This window comes from Neofelis nebulosa, chromosome 2 (assembly GCF_028018385.1).
Source record: "Neofelis nebulosa isolate mNeoNeb1 chromosome 2, mNeoNeb1.pri, whole genome shotgun sequence".
NCBI lineage: Eukaryota > Metazoa > Chordata > Mammalia > Carnivora > Felidae > Neofelis > Neofelis nebulosa.
Window position 1 is genome coordinate 179,318,980 of NC_080783.1, and position 27,217 is coordinate 179,346,196.

At 45.0% G+C, this 27,217-nt stretch overlaps 1 protein-coding gene across 5 annotated transcripts; it reads right to left on the minus strand.

Annotated features, from left to right (window-relative positions):
* Positions 1–1,441: 1,441 nt before the first annotated feature.
* Positions 1,442–26,223, minus strand: CPT2 (carnitine palmitoyltransferase 2). 5 transcript variants are annotated; one of them, XM_058717339.1, is made up of 5 exons: positions 25,772–26,223; positions 21,055–21,142; positions 9,298–9,378; positions 3,053–4,357; positions 1,442–2,078 (listed from the first exon to the last, which is right to left on the minus strand). In XM_058717339.1, exons 3-5 carry the CDS (start codon positions 9,311–9,313, stop codon positions 1,747–1,749), a joined length of 1,653 nt encoding a protein of 550 aa, XP_058573322.1. In that variant the 5' UTR covers positions 9,314–9,378; positions 21,055–21,142; positions 25,772–26,223; the 3' UTR covers positions 1,442–1,746. The 5 variants fall into 5 exon arrangements, with proteins under 5 accessions (XP_058573322.1, XP_058573320.1, XP_058573321.1 ...); XM_058717337.1 differs by lacking the exons at positions 21,055–21,142; positions 25,772–26,223 and adding exons at positions 7,692–7,798; positions 17,975–18,241; XM_058717338.1 differs by lacking the exons at positions 21,055–21,142; positions 25,772–26,223 and adding an exon at positions 17,975–18,241 and having other exon boundaries at positions 9,298–9,389.
* Between the last annotated feature and the right edge of the window lie 994 nt (positions 26,224–27,217).

The window sequence follows — 27,217 nt, forward strand, 5'->3', positions numbered from 1 at the left end:
ATACCAGGAGTTCAGGTGTTTGGGGGGCGGGGGTGGGGGGGCGGTGTCACTATTTGTTTATGACAAATAGTACACATCCAGGATCTTCTCCAGTTAGAAGTTCTTTGAGACGAGGCCCTCGTTCTTGGTTAGTCGGAGAAATGGAGTCGTCTGACTCACCCACCCTGCAAATGGCCCCACAGATAGCACAGGTTTTAAACTTGCTTTTGAACTTGCCTGTCATCCTGTCAACCGTTTCTGCTGTCCGTACAGGTGCACGAACCCACCGGCGTAGTTCCGTGGTCGAAAGCAAACAGTGGCCGCCACCACGCAGAGGAAGCACCAGAGCAGAGGGCGGGCAGGGCGGGGCCGCGACAAGTGCTTCCGGGTTGGCACAGGCACGGAGAGGCTCTAGTTCAGGTTTTCTTGATAGTTCCCAAGTGAGAGCAACATCATGTTCACGTGCGCTGGCAGCCTTCAGATGGCCCTCTCTAATCAAACCACAGAATACAGGGGACCTGGTACCTGTTGGGTCATCACTAAATGATTACTGAGTGAAGGGTGGAATCGACTAAGAAGGGGTGCAGGCATGTTTATGTGAACTGTAAGAAGAATTAAGTGAGATGATGCTTTGGAAGTGCTTGGTGACTGGCCAGTCCCGGAATTCAAATCCCAGCTGTCCACTGAGTCACTGGGGGATCCACTGGGAATGCAGCTGAAATTAAACACAAACAAAAACACTTCTTTTTCAAAACACAAGATAGAACAGAACACCCTTCATATTACAGTGGTGTTATAACAATAGATTAACATAAAATTCTGTGTTCACTCAAAACCAGAGATTTCCAGTGCAAAATGTACTGAGTGATCATGTGTACATTAGGCCACAGATAGCACGCTAGATTCAACTGGTTAAAATAAATACACCACCAATTATAAATCTTGATTTGGCTGGAATAGTCAAATAGCACTCCCCAAATCCATTGGAATATCCTTCACTGCTGCAGGACTATCAGAATGAAGCACCAGCAGAACACTTACTAGAAAAATGAAGAGGACTTTCAAAGAGAAGATGTCTTTAAATCTTCCGGTGGTGCCCAGGTGGCTCAGTCGGTTGAGCTTCCAACTTCGGCTCAGGTCACGATCTCCCAGTTCATGAGTTCGAGCCCTGCATCAGGCTCTGTGCTGACAGAGTCTGGAACCTGCTTCAGATTCTGTGTCTCCCTCTCTCTCTGCCCCTTCCCTGCTCGCACTCTCTCAACAATAAATAAATGTTTAAAAAAAAAAAAAAAAATCAAAGAAGATGTCCCCAGGAGAGACAGACAAGTTCATAGGGAGGATGAAACAGTGCTTCCCACCTCACCTGAAGAGCCAGGAGCCATGGGAACTTACTGTTACCTGAACTTAATGTTCTTTGTGGGGATTAGGAAATTAGGTTAAACAACAACTCAAAGATACCATCTCCAAGCAACAATTAAATTTTATTTCTGCTTCAACAATAAATACACCTGAGAGTTATTTTTCCAAATCCCACCTTCTGATCAAATATCCTTAAAATTGAAATCTCACATTACCCTTAATTGTGATCTAGTCCCACTTGGAAATTATATGTTTAGCTTTAAAACCATGACCTTAAAGCTCAAGTCTTACAGCACTGGCTGCTTAGGCACCTCATGATTAGTTTCGTTCTTATACTAGCACCTACTGGCTATTAGGCTCCAATTTTCATGTCCAGGAAGTGATGGAAGTTTTTCACCCACTCAGAAGCTAAGTTTTGATGCATTTGCCTTCTATGGCATCAAATATGTCTTCTAAGGCCTTCTCTACACACTGGAGAAACTCCCGGGCATTGCGGCCTGGGTAGGAGGAGACGTTGCAGCCTATCCAGTTGTCATGAACAGCATACCCAATGCCAAAGCCATCAGGGACCACAGGGGCAAAGCCACCAATGTTCACTACTGGGCTGTTCAGAGTGCTCGTGGACAGGATGTTGTGGTTTATCTGCCCATATGCAGGGTCCAGGTATAGCTCAGGCAGAGCAATCCCCTTGGCTGCTGCCAGGTAACGCAGAGCAAATAAGTGTCGGTCAAAGCCCTGGCCTGTCAAAGACAAAATAGGAAACCAGAGTCTCAGAATCCCGGAATTAAGAGACCTTAGTAAAACCTCCCACCCATAGTAGGAGTCCCCTTCACGGCATCTTTGAGAGTGGAAGAAGGGTCTATCTGCCTCCACATGTGCACCTCCAACTCACTAACCTCTGCAGCAGGGCCTAAAATTAAAGTATGATTTTTTAAATTCTGAAACTGAGTTAGTTTAGTCAAACAGTCAAGAAAAGTGCATGAAGAGAGCTATGAATTCAAAAACCAAAATAAAACCCGAAGTCCAAGTCAAGTGTAAAAGACAAGATTGAGTCACTGGAATAAAATATAAAGGGTATTTGACCAGAGTTCTAATCTCAGCTTTACTGCTAATTTGTTGTGCAATGCTGAGCCAGTGGCCTCAGTTTCCTACCCCTAAAATGGAGAAGGATGAGACCAGAATGTCTTGGGAGATCCCTTTCACTTCCAGGACTTTTGGCTGCATGAAAAGGACAGGACTATATGGTCCTCCAAATTCTTTCCGGGTCTCCAATTTTACCACCAAGAGGCAAAGGAAGGAGGACACTTAGATTTGGGAAGACCTTCGGAGAAGGCCTATTGATAGGGAGCCAACACACAAGTGAGGTGAAGCAAGAGAGGCCGCAGACTCAGAAATCCTGAACTGTTAGAAGTTAGATGGCCAATAAATAATAATAAATAATAGAAAGACAATCAGCTGAAAGTGACCCTAAGTGAGGATGAAGTTAGATGCATTTCTCCATCCCTGCTTAGGAGGAAAAGAACATTCTGATCCCTAGTGCTAGTCTGGCTGTTTAGACTGCTAGGGTAGAAAATAATAATCATCTGGGAGTTGGCAGATGGATTAAACTGGGAAAGTGGTGGAAATCAGACTTGGAGTAGAAGAATATTACTGAGGCTTACCCCAGAGCTGAGGGCAACACGACCCAAGGGCATGCTCCCCAACCCCATCTCACCCATTGCTGCTTCTTTGGTCAGCTGGCTGTGGTACGTGGAGCACTCGGTCATCATCTGCTGAAGCTCTCCAGCACTGTGCTTGGAGGGCTCCCTGACAAAGGCCTGGGAACACCTCTTGGTGAAGATGGAGGCCGGGCGGATGGTCTCGGTGCGGCCGTGCTTGAATGCTGCAGTGCTACAGGACTCATAGGTGGCCACCGTCTGCCCATACTGCCGCAAGAAGGCCATCTGGAAGGCCAGCTGAGCCACCGAGTCAGGGCTCAGCTTCTGCTTCTTCAAGAACTCTTTGCCTCCTCTCTGAAACTGGATGAGGTCGACGGTGAGGGTTTTCACGGTGGCATCGAACTTTTCCTTAGCGGTGCTGATGCCAGTCTTTAAGGCATCGTTCAGCTTGAAGTTAAGCTTCTGCACGGCGACAGAAGAGTCCGTGCGGGCTGGCTGGCTCTGTGGGGTGACAGCAGGGGCCTGAGTGCTGTCTTTGAACACTTCGTTAAGAAACCTGAGCACCGCCACCCCATCGCCCCAAGCATGCTCAAAGTGGATAGCAGCAGTGCCATCCTTGGCTATAATGAGGTTAAAGGACTTATCAAACCAGCGGTTTGTGCCGTCACCATGCAGCATGTTGTGAGACAAGTGGACGAGGTCCTTAATGGGGAAGTCATCTAGGCAGAGACAGAACACAGCAGAGTCCACTTTCCTCAGGGATTCCTCATTGCCACCACTCGCCAGCTTCTGCCTGAGCTCTGCCCAGACGTCTCGGTTCTCGGTGGTCAGATATGCCAGGGGAAACTCGGGGGCAGGGCTACTGTCTGAGAGAATGTATTTCAGATGAGCCTGGATTTCAGAGGCACCCACAATGTTTCCGTCTTGATCTAGGACATCAAAAACATAGAAATGTCCTTTTCTTAGGACCAGGAGGTGCCTAGCCTTCTCATTAGTAAAGAGTTCATCCCGAATGGGTTTGGGTAAACGGGTTGAATTGAAAAGCCGAAAATACTGGGACATATCCAGGGGATAAGCATTGACCAAGTAGGCCCCATACCAGGACAGAGAAGAAGGCACAAAGCGTATGAGTCTCTTGAAGGTATCAGTGTCACTTTTCGCAGGGTTCAAGTGGAAAACCTCTGGCTCCAAAAGACCAGCCCGAAGTGTCTTCAGAAACCGGATGGCAGAAACAGTCATGTTGGTTGCCCTGGTGAGCTGGTCATTATACTCAGACTTTGGGTCAGGGATGAATGCCACAAATGGATTAAAATTCAAGACAATGGAGTCTCGAGCAGACAGGTACATATCAAACCAGGGGCCTAAAAAGTAAAAGTAAAAAAGAACAACATAAAAAGTTAATGTAGTCCCTAAAAATAAAATTTGAGAGAGAAAAACAAGCATATGCAGAAAAAAATGACATCAGCTTCCAGAGGGTGGAATTCCCTAATTATTTTTTCTATCTGCAATAATTCACGACCTGTACACCATCTTTTGCATGTGGCTTCTATCACTTACTATGTTTCTGAGGTTCAGCTATGTTGTAACGTGTATCAGTTCTTCGTTCTTTTTATTGCTGAGTAATGTTCCATTATACCACATTTTGTTTGTCCATTCATTGGTTGACTGACCTTTGATTGCTTCCGCTTTTTGGTTATTACGAGCAATGCTGGTGTGTACAAGTTTTTGTGTGGATGGATATTCTCAATTCTCCTAGGGGCAACAGCTAGGAATGAAATTGTTAGGTCACGTAGTTAAGTCTGTGTTTAATCTTTTGAGGAACTGCCAGGTTGTCTTCCAAAGTGGCTGCACCATTTTCACCATGCACGAGGGTTCCAATTTCTCCATGTCCTGGGCAACATTAATTATTGTCTGTCGTTTTGACTACAGCCATTCTGGTGGGTATATCATTGTGGTTTTGATTTGCATTTCCCTAGGTTTACTGCTTGTTCTTTCTCATTCTATTTCCTTTCTTGACTCTCAGAGAAATACAGTAACATCTCACCTGTATTCACGCTCAAACAGAACAGGTGTTAGTTCCCACCCATTTCCTTGGATTTCTCTTGTTTTATCTCCTTTCAGGGACAACATTCACACTTGGCTGTCAACCTAACATGGGGGAAAGTATTCACCATCAGTCTGGGTACACTGTACATTTGTGTACTCCCTCTTTTAAGAAATGCTCAAAAAGCATTTAGAAATAATAGTCAGTGTGTGTGGATCATCCAAACTAGCCTTCTACATTCCTGTGGATATTTCACCTGTAAAAATTCCAGAAGCAATATTTTATCAGAAAATGTGTCTACCACGGGCGCCTGGGTGGCTCAGTCGGTTAAGCGTCCATCTCTCGAAATTGGCTCAGGTCATGATCTCACGGTGAGTTCGAGCCCTATGCTGCACTCTGCATTGACAATAAGGAACCTTCTTGGGATTCTCTCTCTCTCAAAATAAATAAATAAATAAATAAACATTAAAAAAAAAAAGCCAACCTTAAGCCAGTGGCAGAGAAAGCCAAGAGATAACATGATTTACACAGCAGAACCCCCAGAATGCGTAGTATTTGGCAGACTCAAGTTTTCTTCTCTGGAGAAAGTAAAACTAGAGACAGAAGTCATAGGTGAGATCTCAAGCCTTCTTCCCTTACTCTACTCCTACAACAGTAGCAACCGGGGAACATACCATTTGGCAGTTTAATGGAAAAGCCTTTCTTGGGAGTCTAACCCAGAGACATTAGTACAAGGGCACCCCAAGGAAATGGTTTAGCCGGGTCACATTACAGTGAAGTTCTGATGGACCAGCCCCACCCTCATCCACAGAGCTTTTCAATATCTCACTCAAATCTAAGACAACAGAGAAGGATTATGAAGGATCTGAAGAAAGAAAATCGGGCAAAACAAATATAGAAAAAAGCAACTTGGAGACAGACTACGAAGGAAGATGAGAAAAAAACTTCCCCAATAAATTATTAAGCATAGAGAAAACGAAACAAAATAAAGTAGAAGACCATTATTAAGAGGAAAAAAGTTCACACAGGAACAGGAAAAACAATCTCAGTACGCTCCACGACTCAGTTGACAATAGGGTATATGTGGTCCTTAGTATAAACACTACGTATCGAACAAACCAAAATGACAAACAACCACACTGCAATAATCAGGGAATGGGACGTGTGCATGTACACTCTTATGTGTCGTGGGGACATGAGCGACTGCTTGGTTCTGGTCTTCCACAGTGAGACGTCAGCAGATAATGCCTACAACTGAAAAAGTTAAGAAGCAGTGATAACGGGCATGTGATGTGCAGAATGGCGGTAGACAGCAGAAGAATGAGCAGCTGGAAGTAAGAAGCGGGAAACTAGGGGACGGTCAGGAAATTGCCATTTTTCCAAACAAGACTGGTAGAACCATTTGATTCTGTAAACTATGTGCATGTATAACCTTATGAAAATATAAACTAAATTAAAAGAAGTTCTGTGAGAACAGAGGCAGAAAAAACAAACTCTGAAAGGAGAGGGAGGAGAACTGAAAGGTTTCCTGGAAAAATCATCCCACCTGGATGTTGTTTGTCTTTTCTCTTTAAAATTGAGATATAAATGACGTAACACACTGTGTTACTTTCAGGTGTACAACCCAACGATTCGGTATTTGTATATGTCGCACAATGATCCCCACAGTAAGTCTAATTAACACCCATCACCACACACTGTTATAAAAGCTTCTTGTCTTGTGATGACACTTCTCAAGATCTGCACTCTTATCACCTTTCAAATATACAATAGTATTAACTATAGTCACGATGCTGTACATTATATCCCATGACATATTTCTTTTATAACTGGAAGTCTGCACCTTTTGACCCCCTTTGACCATTTTGCCTGTCCCCCCGCCGCCACCCCCGGCCATCAATGGCAACCACATACTTGGGTCTTAAAGAAAGAATTCGACAGGTTAAAAAATGGTAGTGGGAACAACACTGATAAAGACACAGAAGAATGAAAGACTAAATAAACAGTGAGTTGTTGAGTTTTGTTGAGGCATGAGACTGTCATGGAGAAGAGTAAGGGATGAGGCTGGAGAGGGCAGTTAGGCCAGAGTGTGAAGGGTCTAGGCTGATATATGCAGGACACAGGACTTAATGCTGCATCCTTTTCAAACAGAACCAATGATCAGGCTCTGTCTTGGTCCTACCTACAGAGCAGGCAAGACATTGCTCCTCAGCACTGACTCCAGGTGAGATCTTAGTGGAGGAGGAATTCACTCGGCCTTCATGTTTACCTCAGAAAGAGAGGATGAGGGGCGCTTGGGTGGCTCAGTTGGTTGAGCGTCTGACTTCGGCTCAGGTCATGATCTCACGGTCTGTGAGTTCAAGCCCCGTGTCGGGCTCTGTGCTGACAGCTCAGAGCCTGGAGCCTGCTTCCGAACCCTCTTTCTCTGCCCCTCCCCCACTCTCGCTTTGTCTCACTCTGTCTCTCAAAAATAAATAAATGTAAAAAAAAATTAAAAAAAAAAAAAAAAGAAAAAGAAAGAGAAGATGAGACATTACTCTGGTGGGCTGGTCTCCCCCAAAATATTCTGAGACCAAAACAGGACAGAAGATGCCTTACTTTCCACTGTGGAGGGCTTGGGGAATAGCGTGCCCACAGCCCAGCCCACCTACCTGAAATGTAGCTCGTATGTTTATTCTGCTTGTCCTGAGCAACTAGCTGCTCATGCAGTTCTTTTCCAATCCCATTTTCAAAGCTCTTGCAAAGCTGTTCTGTCTTCCTGAAATGTTCAAGAAAAGATAGAATCAAACCATGGCAGGAAATACATGATTTCCAGACTCAGGGCCAAGAACTCTTACACAGAGCTGTGGGGCCCCTGTAGCATATCCCTAGAACCTGGGACTGAAATCAGGAAGTCCCTCTGAGCAAGAAGAATAGCCACCAATCCCAAACAGATAAATTTAGGATATCTTCTTAAAATAACTGATCAGGAAGATCAATCGACATCTCACACAACAATCTGTAATCTAGGAGGCAGCTTGGTATGGAGAAAAGGACATAAGCTTTGGAGTCAAGAAGAGCTGAGTTTTAATTCGAGCTTTGTCACTGTCAAACTATGGGACCCTGGATATGTGACTTGATCTAAGTCTTGGTCTCTTAATGTGTAAAACAGAATATACCACCTTACAAAATTAAAAAAAGTATTTTTAAAGCTAAGGATTCAGGATAGTTTTAAACCTAATACTTAGTAACTGGTAGCTATTAAATCATTACTATGTCAAGAGAAGCTTCAAGTGACTAATATGGAATATTTAAAAGCAGAGGACTAGATTATGAACAATTCATCTACATTTTCCATCACTGTTCAGTGAAGGACTCTGTGATTCTAATGCCAGTGCCAGTTATCTGCACAAAACCTTCCATTATGGAAAAGTGGGATAGAAGAACTTAATGCAACCCACTTTTGACAATATCCAATATTATTTTCCAACTCCATGCTGAACTAGTTTCCTAGGACTGCCATCACAAAATGCCACAAATTGGATGGCTTAAAACAATAGAAATGTATTCTCTTATAGTTCTTTGAAGTACAAAGTCAAGGTGTTGACAGCGTCGTATTCTCTTTCTGTTCCATGCCTTTCTCTTCGTTTCTGGTGTTACCAGCTATTCTTGGCATTCTTTGGCTTATTGGTGCATTCCAATCTGCCTTCATCATCACATGGCTGTCTCTGTGTCTCTTCTCCTCTTCTTATAAGGATGCCAGTCATACGAAATTAAAGACCCACCCTACTCCAGTATGAACTCAACTAATTACACCTGCAACAGTCCTATTCCCAAATAAAGTCACATACTAAGGTTCCCAGAAGGGAATGAACTGGGGTGGGGGGAAGGCAGCATCCTATCCAGCTCAGTACACATGCTCAACAAGCAAACTGCTGGTCTGCCATGTGCTCTCCTCAACAAACTCCCTACCAACAGCACATGCCCTCTGCCAATGACCATTACCAGCTAGCCTCCAGGTCCACCTGACAAGATACAGTATAAATTTGGCATTCTGGCTTATAAACCATTGCCTGTTGAGTCTGGTTAGACACAATGTCACTTCAGGGCTTGCTCAGCCCCTCCTGAGTGAAGATCTATTTCCTAAACTTGAAAATGTAAGGACGAGGTCCCAGATTTCTGGAGACCCAACTGGATCACAGACACTTCATGAAACTACTACTTGCCAGCCTCTCTTGAACCACCCAACCATGGTCATTCAGGGTTCTCTGCATTTACCTGAACTGGCCATCATCCAAGAGAGGCTTCTGTGCACGGAGGTATCTCTTAATGGTGTCTTCAAGTTTAGGAATAGGCAGCCTGGAAAGAAACTAAGTATAAATGTGACAATATGTGGAAGGGGTCAATTAGCTTCATAACCCAAACTAATAACTAATTACCAGATAATTAATTTCCTTCCAAAAACAAAAACCAAAACCAATAATGGGAATCCACAAACAAATCAGAATAGAAGGATTTACTAATGTAAGTATCAATAGTAACTTTTTTTTAAGGTAAAATAAGAACTTTCTAATGTCTTAATGGTGAATTTCATAGGTGAAATAAATATTCAAATAACAGACTCAAAATGGGGAAGTGGAAGCCGCCTGAAGCATTCCTGTTTCCTAGTCACAATTACAATACCTGTGTTAACCCTGTATTGGTACTGATTTTAATCCTACTCTTAATTGGAACAACTGCACTTTTCTTCCCCAAGATGAAAACAGAAAGTTCTATTTTTTAACTTTCCTTGTGCATTTTATGAGAGAAAATCATACAGAAATGAAGCACAGTCCTGTCCGAGGGCCAGCCAAATATGGGATTGACCGTCAAGCTACGCCCAGCCACCAAGAGTCCTTTGAGGAGAACCAGATCTTCCTGTGTGTGTACTTACTCATCATTCTCTACCAGCACAATCCCAATGATGGCTATGGTGATAAAGTTACTGGTCCACAGTGGAATGAAAACACATGGACAGCAGAGTGAGGTGTACTTTCTTTCATGTCAGTAATTTTATTAAATGACATATCCTATAATACCAAAACTTAATCGTGGTTTGCGAAGTTACCTCTGTCAGCTCAAAATCAGCACTAATATATTCAAAATATCTAAATATAGCAGCCATTTTGGAAAACTGTGAAGTTATCCATAAAACACAGTTTAAAAGCCTACTATATGTAAGACATACTGTGATTCTTCAGTTTATTTTTCAATGCATGTTTACCAAAAACATGATGTCAAAATTAATCTGAATTATTTACAGCCAGTATGGACTTAGCTGCACTGAGTAACCACTCATAACACTTTAATGCCATCAATTATTGTCCTTATATTCGTGGACCTACACAGAAAATCCCAAATACTACCTCAGCTACCTCATAATTATCTACTCATAGTTATCTACCTAATTTTCTCGACTTTGTTTTAATACAATAGGGACATTAACAAAAGTTCTTTTTAATTTTTTTTAAATGTTTATTTATTTTTGAGAGAGCGCGAGCAGGGGAGGGGTAGAGAGAGGGGGAGACACAGAATCCAAAGCAGGCTCTAGGCTACAAGCTGTCAGCACAGAGCCCAACGTGGGGCTCGAGCCCACAGACTGCAAGATCATGACCTGAGCTGAAGTCAGCACTTAACCAACTGAGCCACCCAGGCGCCCCCAAAAGTTCTTTTAAACAAAATTCTAAATTAGAGGCAACAGCAGTTTTAGAAAAATAGTCCTTATTAGGGGCGCCTGGGTGGCTCAGTCAGTTGAGCATTCTACTTCGGCTCGGGTCATGATCTCATGGTTCATGAGTTCGAGTCCCGCATCAGGCTCCACGCTATCACGCGGATTCTTTCTCTCTCCCTCTGCCCCTCCCTCGCACGCACACTTTCTCTAAATAAACAAACTTAAAAAAAAAAAAAAAAATCTGACTATTCTAAAACACCATTTGCTTTCAGATTTCTCTCCAAAGAAAGCCGCCCCTCAACTTCTAGGAAGGACCAGCACCCTCCTTACCCCCATCGCCTGCATTAAACAAGTCTCTTTCCTCTCAAAGCCAAGTATACCACCTTCTCCCCATCCTCAGCTGTTTGCTACTCTAAAGGGGGGTGGGTTAGTAAACCAGCTCCCGGGTGGGAAGGGGTGAAGCCCTGATTTTTAGTATTTACCAATTTCTGTAACTCTCCTACCAGGCAAATTTCAAGCTACCAACACAATGCCACTGAATGTGGAGCTGGGAAGAACTGCAGAGTTGGCTCTCGTGGTTACAGTGATGCACAGAGAGGGAAGCTTGCCACTCATCAGGATCCTTCCTTGAAACTTCTAACCTCCACCAGCACATGGGCTGCCAGAGAACAGGCACTGATTACTCCTTCCCTTCCTCCCCCAGCCCTGATTCTTCTCCATCACATTTAGTGGGCTATGTACTGTGTCCTCTCCCCCATAAGACTGCAAACTGTGAGATCCTTAAGGACATCAAAAATGGAGTTAGAAATTCTCTCCTCCCACCCTGCTAGTGTTTTTTCCATCATCTTCTTCTGAGTCTCTTTTCCCTATGTCCTCTTTCTCTAAAAGTGCATGTTTTCTCAAGACCCGGTCCTCTGCCCTCCCCTGTCTACTCTTCATTAAGCCTTTCTGCTCTGATACTTTCATGTCTGACACACAGGCTCCTCCAAGCAGGTACTGAGATGCAAAATGGAATGTATGCAAGGGAGCATGACCCTGCCGACTGCAGATTTATTCTGTCTAGGGACAGTGTGGTATGCTGGAAAAGCATAAGCATTGAAGCCAGACAAACCTTAGTTATAAACAAGTCACTTTTCAGAAGATAGACCAGTGGTTACCAGGGATGGGAGGGGGGCAGGGAGTGACTGCTAATGAGTATGGGTGTTTTTTGTGGGGGACAGAAGGGAATGAAAATGAACTGAACAGTGGTGATGGTCGCACAACTCTTGTGATACACAAAAAATCTCTGTGTACACTTTTAAAAAGTGAACAATATCTCAACAAAGCTGTTAAAAATTTTTTAAAACAAGTCCCTTTTCACCTCTGGTGATCAGTTTTGTAACTTCAGGAGTCACATTGATTCTTCCCCTTACAAGCCAGCATAGCTTCAGTGGCTAATCTGGTTTCATTATTCACAGCTATGTGACTTTGGGCACACCACTCCTGCTATACCTGATTTTCCTCATCTATAAAATGGGGATAATATTAGTACATGCCTCCTAGGGGCACCTGCGTGGCTCAGTTAAGCATCTGACTTCGGCTCAGGTCATGATCTCACAGTGAGTTTGAGCCCTACATCGGGCTCTGTGCTGTCAGTGTAGAGCCTGCTTCGGACCCTCTGTCCCCCTCACTCTCTGCCCCTCCCCCACTCATACACACTCTTGTGTCCATGCGCATGCCCGCTCTCTCAAAAATAAACATTAAAAAATTTTTTTGATATTAATATGTACCTCCTAGGGTTCTGTGCAGATTAAATGAGGCAATGCATGTCACTGACTTAGAATAGTGCCTGGCACCTAGTAAGCACTCAATTAAATACGAGGTTTTTTTTTTTTTTTTTTTAAATCTACTCGGTCCTTAAGTCCTATAGATCCAAATTCTGCCATTAGACTGTTCACATCCCTAGGGAACTAGCTCAACACCTCTTCCTCAGTGCCCAGCACAACGTTTCACCATTTCTATTGTTTTGCCTGCCTTCCATGTATTCTCTCTTCTTCTGGTAACAGCACCCCTCCTACTCGAGTCCCTCTGGTTCAGGTGGAGCTGACTCCAACCCAAATCCATGGAGTGGGCTTACAGCTTACTGGTTCAGACCCAATGAGACTCAGGGTGAACCTATAAAACTTAATTACAGGATTTTTTTTGCACAGTTAGGAGGGGCAAATCTCTACTAGCTGAGGTCACAAAAAGGTTGGGGTCTCTTAAGTGGTGGCTGCCACTTTGTCACCATAAGGAGAGAGCCTGGCTAAGAATGGAATCACACAAATGAATAGCTTCGAGTGGAAAGGCAAAAGAGTCTTGATGACATCATTTGAGCCCTTAATCCAACCTGGATTTTGCAGGTCTGTGAGTCCCTATACTTGTTTGCTTAGGCCAGTTTAGTTCGGTAACTTGCTACCACAAAGGCCAGTAAGTGTTCACTTACAGGCAACATTGACTGTCTTATCTTTAGAAATCAAGTCACAAGGTCACCCCCAGACTCTTGGCAGCTCCTTAAAGAATACCAAAAGGGGTTTCATTTGCACACCTGTAGTTTCTTGTGCTGCCTGTGATGTAATTCATCAGGTGCCTTGAAAGAGGTAGAGTTAGGGACTTGAGAGATGCCTAGCAGTTCCATCTTAACCACGTGGGTTCTCCTTCCCCACCCGCAATCTAGAGAATCCCCATCTAACATTATCTGTTATAAAAGTAAACACCAAGCAGATATATCTCACTAATTATCCCTTGTGTAAGTGACTCTGTGTAAGTGACCTGCTATCATTACCCAGCTTCCAAGCAGCAGGCACTTCACTGTTCTTCCTGCCAAGAACACAGCTAAAAAACCTTTGTAATTTTTACACAATCTAGTTATCACTGGAATAAAGCCGATCTATTTTAAGGACATGCCCCTGGGGCCTACCCAGAACCTTACTGTTTCTACCTGTTATCCTCCATACCTTGGACATTCTGGCCTCACCTCCCTCCCTGTCTGAATTCTAGAGAACCTGCCCATTCTGTCTTGAACATCAACTATCATCTAAAATGATTAGGGATTAAAAGACAAAATAATATTGACATTTATTGTGAATCAACTATACAACTTAAATGGTGACTGATATTATTTTTTTTAAAGACACAATGGGTCTCTCCCAATCCCTACCCCAATGCATGTGCGCGCGCACGTGCGCGTGCACACGCGCGCGCGCGCGCACGCACACACACACACACACACACACACACACACACACACACACCCCTAGCCCAATTCAATAACTTAGGGCCCAAATGGTGCTTCTTTACTTTGGGCTGGGCTCTCCATAAACTTCTCAACATTTCTGAACATGTCATGCATTTTCAGGCTTCTGTTCCTGGGCACTAGCTGCTCTATCCTTCCCTCACTTCTCTCACTTGGTGATCGTCAAATTCTGCAAACATCACCTTCTCTGTGAAGCTTCCCTTACTCGCCCAGGCACCATCACTCCTACCTCCACACTGACGCAATAGCTGTCGCCAAGCACATCCTATACATGCAACACATGTGTGCCTAATGCAGCTATAGTACTTATGATTATCTACTAAGTACTTACCAGATTTGTATTAAAGGAACTATATGAGGGTATTTAATTCTAACAATCCCAAGAGAAAGGTAACATTATCATCCCAAGTTTAAGGTTAGATGACTTTTGCTTATACCCGTGCAGTTAGTATGAAGTTGAGCTGGATTAAGAATAACATATGGGATGCCTGGGTGGCTCAGTCAGTTAAACATCTGACTTCTGCACCGGTCACAATCTCACGGTTCACAGGTTCGAGCCCCACCTCAGGCTCTCTGCTGTCAGCCCAGAGCCCACTTCGGACCCTCTGTCCCCTTCTCTCTCTCTGCCCTCCCCCTATTTTCATGCTCTCTTTCTCTCTCTCAAAAGAAAGAAATAAACTTAAAAAAATATTTGAAAACAATAATGAGATCTAACTCCTGCCTCATGATCTTGTGAAAAACTGACAGGACTAGAGCCATTTTAAAATGGAGTTGAAGCAGCCATTGTAGAGAAACTGCCTTACTTGCTTTTGTTTGAACTGGCCAAAACCTTCTGGACAAAATGGTAATTGTTTTTAAACAATTGTTTGAGAAGTCAACAGGAGAACAAACATCATGATCACAAGACTGATGGCTATGGACATTCCAGAAAAAAAAGAAAAGTCAGCAGTTAATATATACCCTGGAGTAGTTTGGCTTGTAAGCATGTGTAGGAAACCTTTGTTCCCCCTTTTAATTCAACTCATATAACTGCCCCCTATCTCTTCCTCATATAAACCTGTTGCTTTCACCCTACAAGTGGGAATCTTATTTGGGTATGTACTTGAATCTGTGCTCCCCACACTGCAATTCTTTATTCCCAAATAAATGCTCATCTGCCTCTCATTGCAGCTCTTTATTTTCAGGTTGACAATCTTAACCACGGTGAAATGTTGCTTCCCATTTATCACATTATATCTTAACTATCTGTCAAATCTCCCCCCCCCCGCCCCCTCCCCATATGTACACTCCTCACCATGACTGATTGGTCTCCAAATCCATACCAATGAATGTGTCTCAAATTAATAATGTGAATGAGTTGGTCAGGTTGATCTACCCTTTGTCCCCTCAGGGCTTGCAGTTTTATATTCTGAGGCTAACTGTTCAGTGTATATAAATAGAGCCCTTAAAAAATAACACCTAATTGAACTATACATCTAAAAATGGTTAAAAAGCTAAATTTTATGCAATGTATACTGACCACACTAAAGAAGAGCCAAGAAAAAAAAACCATAACACCTAAAAAACAAATGACGGTGCAAGGGTTCTTAGAGGAAAGTGAGTCCAAGGCCACTGGGTCATGAGGCGGCAGTGATATGACAGGAAGAGGGAGGGAATGGGATCCAATTGGACCACCACAAAGGGACTAGTCCTTCCCCAGGCCAATGACTTAAAATAGTTCCCTATTTTGGGCATCTTACCTCACTCTATCCTCACATTAGCTCTATGAAGTATGTGTTCCATTCCTATCTTGCAGGGAAGAACCGTGGCTCAAAGAAATTAGCGGAACTGCCTGAAGTTACAAAAGCATCGGATCTAGCATGAGGCCAAGTTCTACCACACTTCAAAGCCAGGGCTCTTCACCAAGTGGGACATCAAAATGAGTGTCACAGATAATACATTTTGCCAGCCTAGAATCTCAGAGATAAAAGGAATCTCATCTTATCTAACCACAAGTTTACAACTGAGGTAACAGAGGCCTGGGTGTCCTTCTGAAAGTTATGCATTGATGTTGATGACTCCACAGCTCATTTACAGCTCAATTCCGACAGGTTTTTCTGCTGTAGGTTGGAGGAAATGATCTGGAGTATTACTCTCAGCTTTCTAATTCTAATGGAGAAAATCCCTCTGATCTTAAACCGGGCTGGAGCCCAGGCCTGCCTGAAAGTCAGATGCAACTAGGCTTGGCAAGTGAAGGGAGCTTCTGTCATTCTTCACCTTTCCCCCACATACGGGCTCAGCTTACACAGGATTCACCTACAGGCACAAAGGCCACTTTTTCTTTCTCTCTCTCCCTTCCTCCTGCCAAACTTTAAGCACTGGGGTTGGGGCTAGATAATCTCATTTTAGTCTGCTTTAGATGTCTGCACAGTTATTTCACCTCAAATGATATTCCTGAGAGGGCGGGGGTGGGCAGCAGGGATAACAATGGGTTAAACAGCTGCTGGATGTGGAGAAAAATAGCAACCTAGTAGTTAGGGATGATACCTGTGATACAATCTATGTTCTGTTCATGGGATGGGGAAGCCTGGCCTCCAGCTCCTGGACTGGGAGATCCCCGATGGCAGTTTGGTGAGAGAGGAAGCGAGAACGGTCTTTGAGACAAATTTGGGACTTGGCACCAGGAACTAACCGGTGAGCGAGTAGAGAAGTTAAAGTCTGGTTTCAGAAGGTAAAAGAACTTCAGGAAGTCTCTAACATTGAAAAAGGAGCCCTGGCAGCTGAGATTAAGGCTGGGAGTTGAAAGGCTGGGGAAACCCAAAGTTTTTTTTTATATTAAAGAAAATACCAGGTGAGGGGCGCTTGAGTGGCTCAGTCGGTTTAGTATCCGACTCTTGGTTTTGGTTCAGGTCATGATCTCATAGTTCCTGAGATGAAGCCTTGCATAGGGTTCTGTGCCGACAGCAAGGAACCTGCTTGGGATTCTCTCTCTCTCCGTCTCTCTGCCCCTCCCTCATGCATTCTAATAAATAAATAAATAAATAAGAAAAAAGAAAAGAAAATACTGAGTAAAAAAAAATACTGGGTGAGAGAAAGGGAGAGGAAGATTTATTGGGTTTTCATAGGGAAGTGCACTCGGTGAAGCATTTTAGAAGGTGGAGAGGGTAGTTAAGGTGAGGAGGAATACAGAAGAACAGAAGAACAGAAGAATTGGGGTAGGTTCTGGATCTAAGCTGAGTAAGACTTTGAGAGGAGCACTGAGGGTGGTGTCTAGAATTCTATGAGGGGGCTGGAGTTGAAGAGGGTGATGTGGGTTAGAAAGGATATTTTAGGGGGAGAAACCTAGGGGTAGTTGAGGAAGGTCTGGAAGGGATGAAGAGTGCTGATGTTGGGGGAGGGTAAGGTGAACACTCGAGGAGTGTGCTGGGTATTGGATGAGCCGCTGTAAGAGCAGAGTACTGGAGGCACAGGGAGTGGGGCTGAGCAACAGGCTTGAGGGCAGAGTGCTGGGAAAAGTTGAGGGAGGGTAACTATTATGTATCAGGAACTGGCCTGTCCATATTCTGGGCAGGAACGCGGGGCAGTCATGAAAGTACTTCAGGGGACACCCTAGCTGGAGGGGGTAAGGGTGGTGTTGGAGATATGAAGGTTGGGCATTTTTCAGGAAGAAATATGAGGGACTCTTCGGTATCAGGATGGAATCTGGGTTACGGGAGAGAGAATTCGAGAAGGGTTCAAGATGGAGAATCCGAGCGAGCAATGGGAGGTGGGGCGGGGGGGCGGGGTGGTTCTGGTAGAGAATTTGAACGTACTAAGGTTCCTCTACCAGGAGACTCTCAAAGTGACAGGATTTCCAGATTGCGTGTCACGACAGCGTCCCAGGGAGGGGGTTCTGGTGGAAGCGGGTCCAGTAGAAGAGTCGTGAGTGACTGACGGGAGTGAAGGTTGGGGCCGGTCCTGGAGGGCAGCGGGGACCGGGAAGCCGGGCTCACCTGGGCAGGCTGTCCTGGTAGTGCATGGTGGGCACGATGCTGCGCTGCAGGTACTCGCCGGACCCCGAGCCCGCGCTAAGGGGCCGACACAGGGGCCCCGGGCCAACTGCAGGGCCCCGGGGCCAGGCGCGCAGCAGCAGGCGGGCCACCATCGTCCCGGACGGCGAGAAGGCAGGGGATGGGGACTCGAGGGGACAGAGACAAGGCCGCCACCCCGAGGTCCCCGGGTCACCGGATCAGCGCCGCCGGTCCGGCCAGCGTCGGTCCGCCGAGCTACTTCCGGCCTTCCAGCTCCGCCCACGAAAGGGCCAGCCGCCGTCCCCGCCCACGAACGGCCCCGCCCGCCAGCGGGCCCCGCCCGTGGGCGCATCATTGGCTTCAGGGTTTCGGCCCGCTGCTGGGCTGGTGGCGCCGCTGCCTCTTTGCTCAACTGGTCTCCCTGCTGTTCTCCCTGCTGTTCTCCCTGCTGTTCTCCCTGCTGCTCCGGAGGCGGCAGGAAACGGAACTCCGATGCCACTCCCTTCTGTTTTGGAGCAATACAGAAACTGGAGCGGAAGGAAAAGAAAAGCCGAAGAAAGCGCTGAGAATCTGATAAGCCATGCTCTGTCGACTACAGGAGGCTGCCTCTTCTCACAAATCACCTCCAGCTTTCCTTCCAACCCTGACTCTAAGATGATACAACTGGAACAGAGACCTGTTGTCCCTCACAAAACAAATAACTCCAACCACAGTCTAATCCCTGCTCTCAGCTGCAGCTGAAGGATTAAGTAGGCTCTGCTCCCATTTCACAAGAAAGGAAGGTATCAAAAGACATAAAACCGTGTTGGCTGGCTTGAGGGACAGAATTCCATTCTGGGAACTTGTCCTTTTCTTAGCTCCAGCTGTCAGTCACGGCCCTGTGTGTTTGAAGTAGCCAGGTACATTTGGTCTGCCCCATAGTTGTCTATAAACAGTGGCAGTGGCCGGAGCACATCAGAAAGAGCACTAGACTGGGAGTCAAAAGACCTGAGTTTTTGTCTCAGCCCTGTCTTTAATCTGGTTAGGTACCCCATACCCCTGGTTGAAAAGGAAGATCACTAACCAGCTCTAACACTCATTCATTCGGTGGTGACTACAAATCCTTAAGAACTGAACATGAAACTCAAAGATACTGAATATCTAATCCTCCTTCCCTGAAAGGAGAACAGACAGAGCTGACCCAAACCTAAAACATCACTGCCATTTGCCTACAGTGTATAGAGCCAGAGAGAGAATATAAATTCTTTTCTAAATTAGAACATTCCATCAAATCCAGACAGTTTTGAAAGCCTTGAAACCTGAAGCAAACATTAGGAGCTGTGTAGAGCTAAGGAGATCAGAGAACCCAGAAGAAACAGCAGACCCAGTAGAAGGACAGTGGCTTACTTCTAGTGACAGAGGGCTGGTGAGCCTGGGTGGCTCAGCCAGTTAAGTGTCTGACTCTGGATTTTGGCTCAGGTCATGGTCTCACAGTTCATGGGATTGAGCCCCACATCTGGCTCTGCGCTGAGAGTGCGGCACCTGTTTGAGAGAATCCCTCTCTCTCTCTGCCCCTCCCCTGCTTGCGTGTGTGTGCGTGCACTCTCTCAAAATAAACATTTTAGAGACAGAGAGCTAAGGAATAGTGCTCATCCAATATAACAGCTGAAAGAGGGGCTCAAAAGCCTTCTGTGGGTGCATGGCTGATCGGAACAAATCTAACCCCTCACACCAATAGCCAAGGCCTTCTAATTCTGGTCCCCACCTGCTTCTCCAATCCCCATAGTAGGGTCAAAGGCAGGCTGCCCCAAGATGGAGCACTCTGGCATGAAGATTATTTTGAGCTGAAGGCATTTGAGACCCTGCAGACTCAAGAGTAACTTTTACCTCTCCTTTAACTACATAAAAGAATCTAAATTGGCGGGGGGCAGGGAGGGTCCCAGAACAAGGGTTATTAGCAGAGATAAATTTTATCTGAGTGACCCATCTGTAAGGGCAAACGTCGAATTTAGCCAACATCTGTTCTTCTTCTTATCGTCCTGTGAAGTGTATTTCTTTCCTCTGAAGCCCCAGACTCCTAGGCCCCTTCTCCTTAGTTCAGGATGATGTACATACCTCATTTCGCCTGACTGCCTTTGGAATATCCATGTCTGCGTGGATTCCCCATATGTACACTACTGAATCTGATTTACTCCTGTTACTGTCTCATATCAATTTGATTCTTAGTCCAGCTAGAAGGACCTTGAAGGGGAGAAGAATTTTTGCTTCTTAACTCCATCGGGTCACCCCAAGGACCCTATGCCATAGTAACACTGAATGACTCAGCATTCCCAGAACTTGTCCTTACTCCATGGCCTTTTGTTTAACTGTGCCTCCTTCTAGAATATTCTTTCATGCATCTCTGCCTAGTACACCTCAACATCCTTCAAACGCCACTTCAAAACGCACAACCTCTATGAAGTCCTTCTCAAGCCTCATCCTTCCTCCTCCCACAAGAACACATCCCTCCCTCTATGGCCCCACAGCACTTTTCATCCTCCTTTACTGTCATCGATGTGAAACCTGACTCATTTAATTAATAGTTCATCTCTCACAGTAAACTTTTTGAGGTCCTCCAAGGCAGGGATCTTGTTTTTGTTTATGTACCCACGTGCTGAACGCAGGCATATCATGGAGATATGCTTTTCTTCAGGATGGCCTTGGTGCCTGTATCACATCAAGGGTACCCCTGAGCTGGAAGACTGGAAACACCAACTTGTGCTGTGTAGGAGTCAAGAAAGTTCCTCTACTTAGAGAAAAATCCTGAAGAATAAATTGTTTGCATTGAAGTAATCCCAGAGTTCTGCTTTGCTTCAAATTAATATGAAAAGGCAGAACTTGGCCAGGTTAAAGTAATATTCTTTTTTTTTTTAAGTAATATTCTTACTCAAAATCAAAATTCTTAAGGACAATGAATTTTAAATAAGCATCAGAAGATTTCACATTTCAATGGAAAAGAGATCTAGGTGTTGAAAGAAATGACAGGAACTAGCAACTCGAGTTGGCCTGGCGGTCCCAAGTTCTTCAGTTCTGCTGGCTCTTACCTGGACCAAATGTTGCCTGAAATAAGGAAAGTCACAGGCCAGCCCTCAAAAATTCACTCAGCGGGATTTGTCATCACGAGCTCCAAACCTTTAAAGAGAAACAGTATGTGAGAAAGTATTTAAGTACAAAAAATTGAAACCCAAGTATAAAAAATACACTCCCTGCTCCGCTGTGATGGCTAATGTTATGCACCAACTTGACTGGGCTAAGGGATGCTCAGGTAGCTTGTAAAACATTACTTCTGGTGTGTCTGTGAAGGGGTTTCTGGAAGAGATTAGCATTTGAATCAGCAGACTGAGTAAAGAAGATTGCCCTCGCCAGGGCAGGTGGGCGACATCCAATCCAATGACAGTCTGGACAGAACAAAAAGGCAGAGGGAGGGTACGTTTGTTATCCGCCTGAACTGGATTTCCATCTTCTCCTGCCCAAGAACATCGGTACCCCTGGTTCTCAGGCCTTCAGGTTTGGACTGGAGCTACATCATCAGCTTTCCTGGGCTTCCAGCCTCCATAATCTTGTGGGCCAATACCTCATAATAAATCTCTTTCTGTATATCTATATATATTCTTTTGCTTCTGTTTCTCTAGAGAACCCTGAATAATACACTCATGAAAACAAACAAAAAAAAAACTTTTTAAACTCATATGAGGGAGCACCTGGGTGGCTCAGTCGGCTAAGCATCCAACTCTTGGTTTCAGCTCAGGTCATGATCTCATGAACAGTTGGTGAGTTGGAGCCCTGCATTGGGCTCTGCGCGGACAGTATGGAACCTACTTCCGATTCTCTCTCTCCTCTCTCTGCCCCTCCCCCGCTCTCTCCTCTCTCTCTCAAAATAAATAAATAAACTTAAAAAACAAGCAAAAAGGGACTTCTGGGTGGCTCAGTTAAAGGTCTGACTTTGGCTCAGGCCATGATCTCATGGTTTGTGAATTCGAGCCCCACACTGGGCTCTCTGCTCTCTTCCCCTGCCCCCAATAATAAATATTTAAAAACAAACAAACTCATATGTGAGTACACTAGATATTTGATTAAACCAGTGAGTGAGGAATCGTGGTATGTGAAAAAAAAACCTGTTCCTTTTAACTTATAACTAACCTGACATTCACTTTTTGAAGCATTGCCCAGAACTACTGGAGGAAAAAACAGAGGGCCAGAGCGTAAAGACCTTGCAGAGTCTTCAGGTAATAGAAGGTGCACCTTTTGCAGGGTCCAGAGGACCAAGTTCATGCATCTGAGACATGGGTTCTGGTCATCTGAGCTGGCAGGCCTCCGGGTCCTTGGCTACAAGCATACAATGGAGAATGTGGCTACGAAGGGGCCAGAGTTGGGCTGGGGCGAGGTGGAGCGTTCACCCACAGCTGAGAGTACCTCCTGAGGAAGTCCTGCCCATCTCTGGACCCTGTGGCAATAGTTCCTGACTTCTGCTTCACTCCTGTGTGCACTCAGCTCTTCCAAAGTGAGGAAGATTAAGCTCGACTTCAGCATCCTCCAGCCGTGGCCATTTTCACTCATGGACTTCCCTGGTAGGAGCAGGCCTCTCCGCCCATAGCCCCAAGTCAGCACTGGGCAGAAAGAGGGAAGGTGAGTCTCAAGGCACAAAAATAATGGCTTTGTCCTATCTCCTCGATATGATGGGATTATTATAAAAGACCATTTTCCAATGGAAATCTTTGTCCTCACTGAGTCCTCAGGCCTTGTTCTCTTGTGCCCCTTTGACAATTTCAACGGACAAGAACTTTAATGGGAGTGTGTGTGTGTGCTCTGGGTTAGTAAAAACTTCACAGAATTCAACCACACAGAAACCTCAGTCAGATTTTTTTTTAAGATTATACGAGAAAAGAACAAACTGACAAAGAGCCGATGTCAAGAATTTAGCATTTTATTTTATTTTTTTTTTAATTTTTTTTCCAACGTTTTTTATTTATTTTTGGGACAGAGAGAGACAGAGCATGAACGGGGGAGGGGCAGAGAGAGAGGGAGACACAGAATCGGAAACAGGCTCCAGGCTCCGAGCCATCAGCCCAGAGCCTGATGCGGGGCTCGAACTCACGGACCGCGAGATCGTGACCTGGCTGAAGTCGGACGCTTAACCGACTGCGCCACCCAGGCGCCCCAAGAATTTAGCATTTTAAAAATCACACACAGGGGCGCCTGGGTGGCTCAGTCAGTTAAGTGTCCGACTTTGGCTCAGGTCGTTATCTCATGGTTTGTGAGTTGGAGCCCCACATCGGGCTCTGTACTGACAGCTCAGAGCCTGGAGCCTGCTTCGGATTCTGGGTCTCCCGATTTCTCTCCCCCTCCCCTGCTCACCCTCTGTCTCTCTCTCAAAAAAATAAATGTTAAAAATGTTTTTCAAATAAAAATCACACACAATTTCCAGCTCTACAGTGAGATCAGTGCTTTCTAACGGTGACCCAGAGGAAATGCAAAGATGCCTGTCCAGGATAATGAGTATCTCTAGACAGGCCAATAAAATGATGGCATTTGGAACAATTTAGATTTGAAATGAAAGAGCGGGCCAATATTCACATTCTAATTATTCATAGTTAACAGTTAACAATGTTATCTGAGAAAGGGTAAAGGGACAGACCCCTGGGTGCAGAGAGCTGTTGGGATAGGTAGGTGAATGACTGACAGGTGGAGAGAGATATGATATAGACAGATAGTAATGACACATTGAAGGTAAATGGTGGAGGCATAGGGTAGACAGATCTCCAGGTGAGTCATAGATACATTAGTCTCTGAGAAACACTGGTCTCTTCCATTGGACCAGTACCACCTACCTCATTCTAACCAGGAACGTTTGTCAATGACATTTGTACATTTGTCACTTTGTCATTTACAAAGCACATTTCAACTAGTAAAAGGAAAAAAAAACAAAAAGTATTGACTGCACCCTATGCCATGCACTGTATCTATATGTGATTCCCAACAAGTGTTCCCAGAACTCTAAGAGTTTGACCAGTGAAATCCATCCAGGATGGGCTCCCAAATGAGATTTATTTAATGTTTTTGTTTTTGAGAGAGAGAGAAAGAAGGAGGAGGAGGAGGAGGAGGAGGAGGAATGGGGGAGGGGCAGAGAGAGAGGGAGAGAGAGAATCACAAGCAGGCTCCGTGCTGTCAGCACAGAGCCCTATGTGGGGCTCGATCCCATGAACCATGAGATCATGACTTGAGCTGAAATCAAGAGTCAGACACTTAACCAACAGAGCCACCCAAGTGCCCCAAATGAGATTTATTTAAAGACAGCTGACTGAGCCAGAGCAAGCTTGTGACTGTGAAGAAAGTCACGTGATAACATATACCTTCCTGAAGGGTCACCATATTGTCTGACACGTTCTTTTTGGCCCAGAAATCCCAAGGTTCTTTGGTTCAATTTCAGAGTGCTTCTCTAAGTTAATTTGTTACCATATTTTTGAGGACCTGCCAGATGGGGTGCAGCCAAGGCCTCTCTAATGCACCTAACGTCAGATTATCAGAATTCTCATCTATTTCACATAGCTTCTTTAATCAGTTGAACACGCAAGAGGAGCAATTTTGAACCGTGATCTACAGGTCACCCATGTTGTACTTTACAGGCTCCTTGATAATAGTGTAATATGAGATAATAATAAAGCCTGACTTTATGTATACAACTTTAAAATAATGCAACTCACTGGAATTAAAAAACAAATGTTAATCAGGGGGCACCTGGGTGGCTCAGTCGGTTGAGCCTCTGACTCTTGATTTCCGCTCAGGTCATGATCCCAGAACAGTGGGATTGAGCCCTGAGTTGGGCTCCACACTGAGTGTGGAGACTGCTTGGGATTCTTTCTATCTCTCTCCCCGTCCCTCTCCCTGACTCTCTCTCTCTCTCTCTCTCTCTCTCAAAAAAAAAAAAAAAAACACAATAAATAAATTTAATTTAATTAAAAAAACTTAGGACACAATTTCAAAGCAGGCCTATATTGTGACTGGTGTTTACATTCCTGCCACACGGTGGCGCCACATTAGCCAGTAAACGGAAATCCTCGCTGGGTCCTATCAGTATTGTCTGAACCAGGCTGTGGTTTACAGAATTTCTTCCAGTAATTGTGGTGGCTTTTATTTCGTTTTTGTGCCTTCAAATCTCTTTAAATATCTTATAACAGTGTCATCCAGACATTCCATAAGCAGTAGTGCTACTGAATTGATTACAATAAAGGGGATTAGCTGTGTAACACCCAGCGATATCCTCTGCTGTTCATTAGCAGAGACCACACCATAAAATATTCGAGATAATACTGAGATATTGTAAAGCAAAAGTATTCTCCAGAGGGCTGTTGACTGATGTTTTCCTAGAATGCATTTCCCTAAGAAGCATTCTTCAGGGAAAATGAGCAGTGAGTGATGGGGGCACTTGGGATCCCTGTCCTGAATAGAAAGGGTTTATCTCACATTCTCGGCCATATGCTGGGAGATCTCTAGTAACCAGACTATGACCCAGCTGCTGGTTCATTTAGCAGTTAGGCCCATGGACCATGGAGTGAGACAACCTGGGTTCAAATCCTGTTCCCACCACTTCCCAGCAGTGTGATTTTGGGCAACTCATGAACTCTCTGCATCTTACCAGAAAAATGCACGCCCGGCAGTGCCTGGTTCACAGGGCTGCTGTCTGAGAGCTAAATGGCAGCGATCAAGTAGGGGCTTATCACAGTCCCCGGAACAGAGTAAGTGCTCGTTCAATGTTAGCCTCACTTCTCCTCCTCAGCAATGCCACGGGGCTGTGCCAGATCCCCGGGAGATGGAGACTTCCCATCACAGAGAGAATTCTTTCCTCTTCATCTCTATTCATATCTGACATGAAACTAACCATGTCTTCTCGGAAAATCAGCATGTTATTCTGTTCCTTGCCAATCTTATTTTGAAATCCATGAGAAAACTTGAATTTTCCTGAAATCGTAGGAAAGTCTCTTATAGCCCCATGAATCAAGGCTGGCAAGACATTGGCAGAGTCTTCAGGGACCTGTCCCTCTCCTTTGCCATGTCTATGTCTCCTCTGGGCTTCTCTGACCACCTCCTCACATCCCTGGACACAGCACCCCATGAGCCAGGCCCAGAGTTCACCCCACCCCTCCATCAAATCTCAGGGAGCTGCACTCCATTAGAGACTTCTCTGGAGGCTCTCTTGCCGTCTCCAGGGAACAGGATATTTTAAGGATGAGTAAAAGGGTGAGAAAGGAAATAAGGTTACAGGGACATTTCTCCCTCTCCTCAGAGCAGCATTTAAGTGGAAAGATTTAACGGAGCCAGTTTGAGGGCTGGGGGGTGGAGGTTGCTTCTGATTGGGAGACTCTGACCCGGGACCCGCTAACACAGCAGTTCAGGCCCAGAAGAGGGAGGGCAGGAGGGACTTCCTGGAGGTCTGTCTCTGCCCGCCTTCAAAACCTTTCTGTTTTTTCCCCATAGACCTAAAAGGTTTTGGCTACCAAATTGCGTTTTTATTTTTACTTATTTTTTAGAGAGAGAGTGAGTGCAGGAGCGGGGGAGAGGGGCAGAGGGAAAGAGACTCTTAAGCAGGCTCCATGCTTAACACAGATTCCAATGCAGGGCTTGATCCCACAAACCATGAGATTATGACCTGAGCCGAAATCAAGAGTCAGATGTTCAACCGATTAAGCCATCCAGACACCCCACAAACTGCATTTTTAAAAGAGTTTATTAATTTACTTTTCTCTCTCTCTCTCTCTCTCTCTCTCTCTCTCACACACACACACACACACACACGCGCGCGCGCGCACAGACCCCTGGGTATATAAACAAAAGAGGAGCCTCAGGGAGGATTGTCGGGGTGATAGAACAGCAATACGAGCCTCTCAGTGGTCTAGGATTCAGAGGTCCTGGCTTTGATGAAGCTCTAGAAAGAGCCCTGGAGACCTGGACAGTTGCCCTTAACTTAGTCACTAATTTGCTGTATGACCTTGGGCAAGTCACTTTTTGTAGCCTTATTCTGGAAAGTGAGGGGGGTCTGACAGCACGATCTCTCCAGCACCTGAGAGACACCCAGTCTTTGTCTCTTCCATAGCTCCTTGCACGGCACCCAGCACGAAGTAGATACATGGTATATTAGGTGTTCAATGAATGAATAATAAAAACAGCAGCAGTGGCTGGACATCTCCCATATGTCAAGTACCGAGCCAGGGA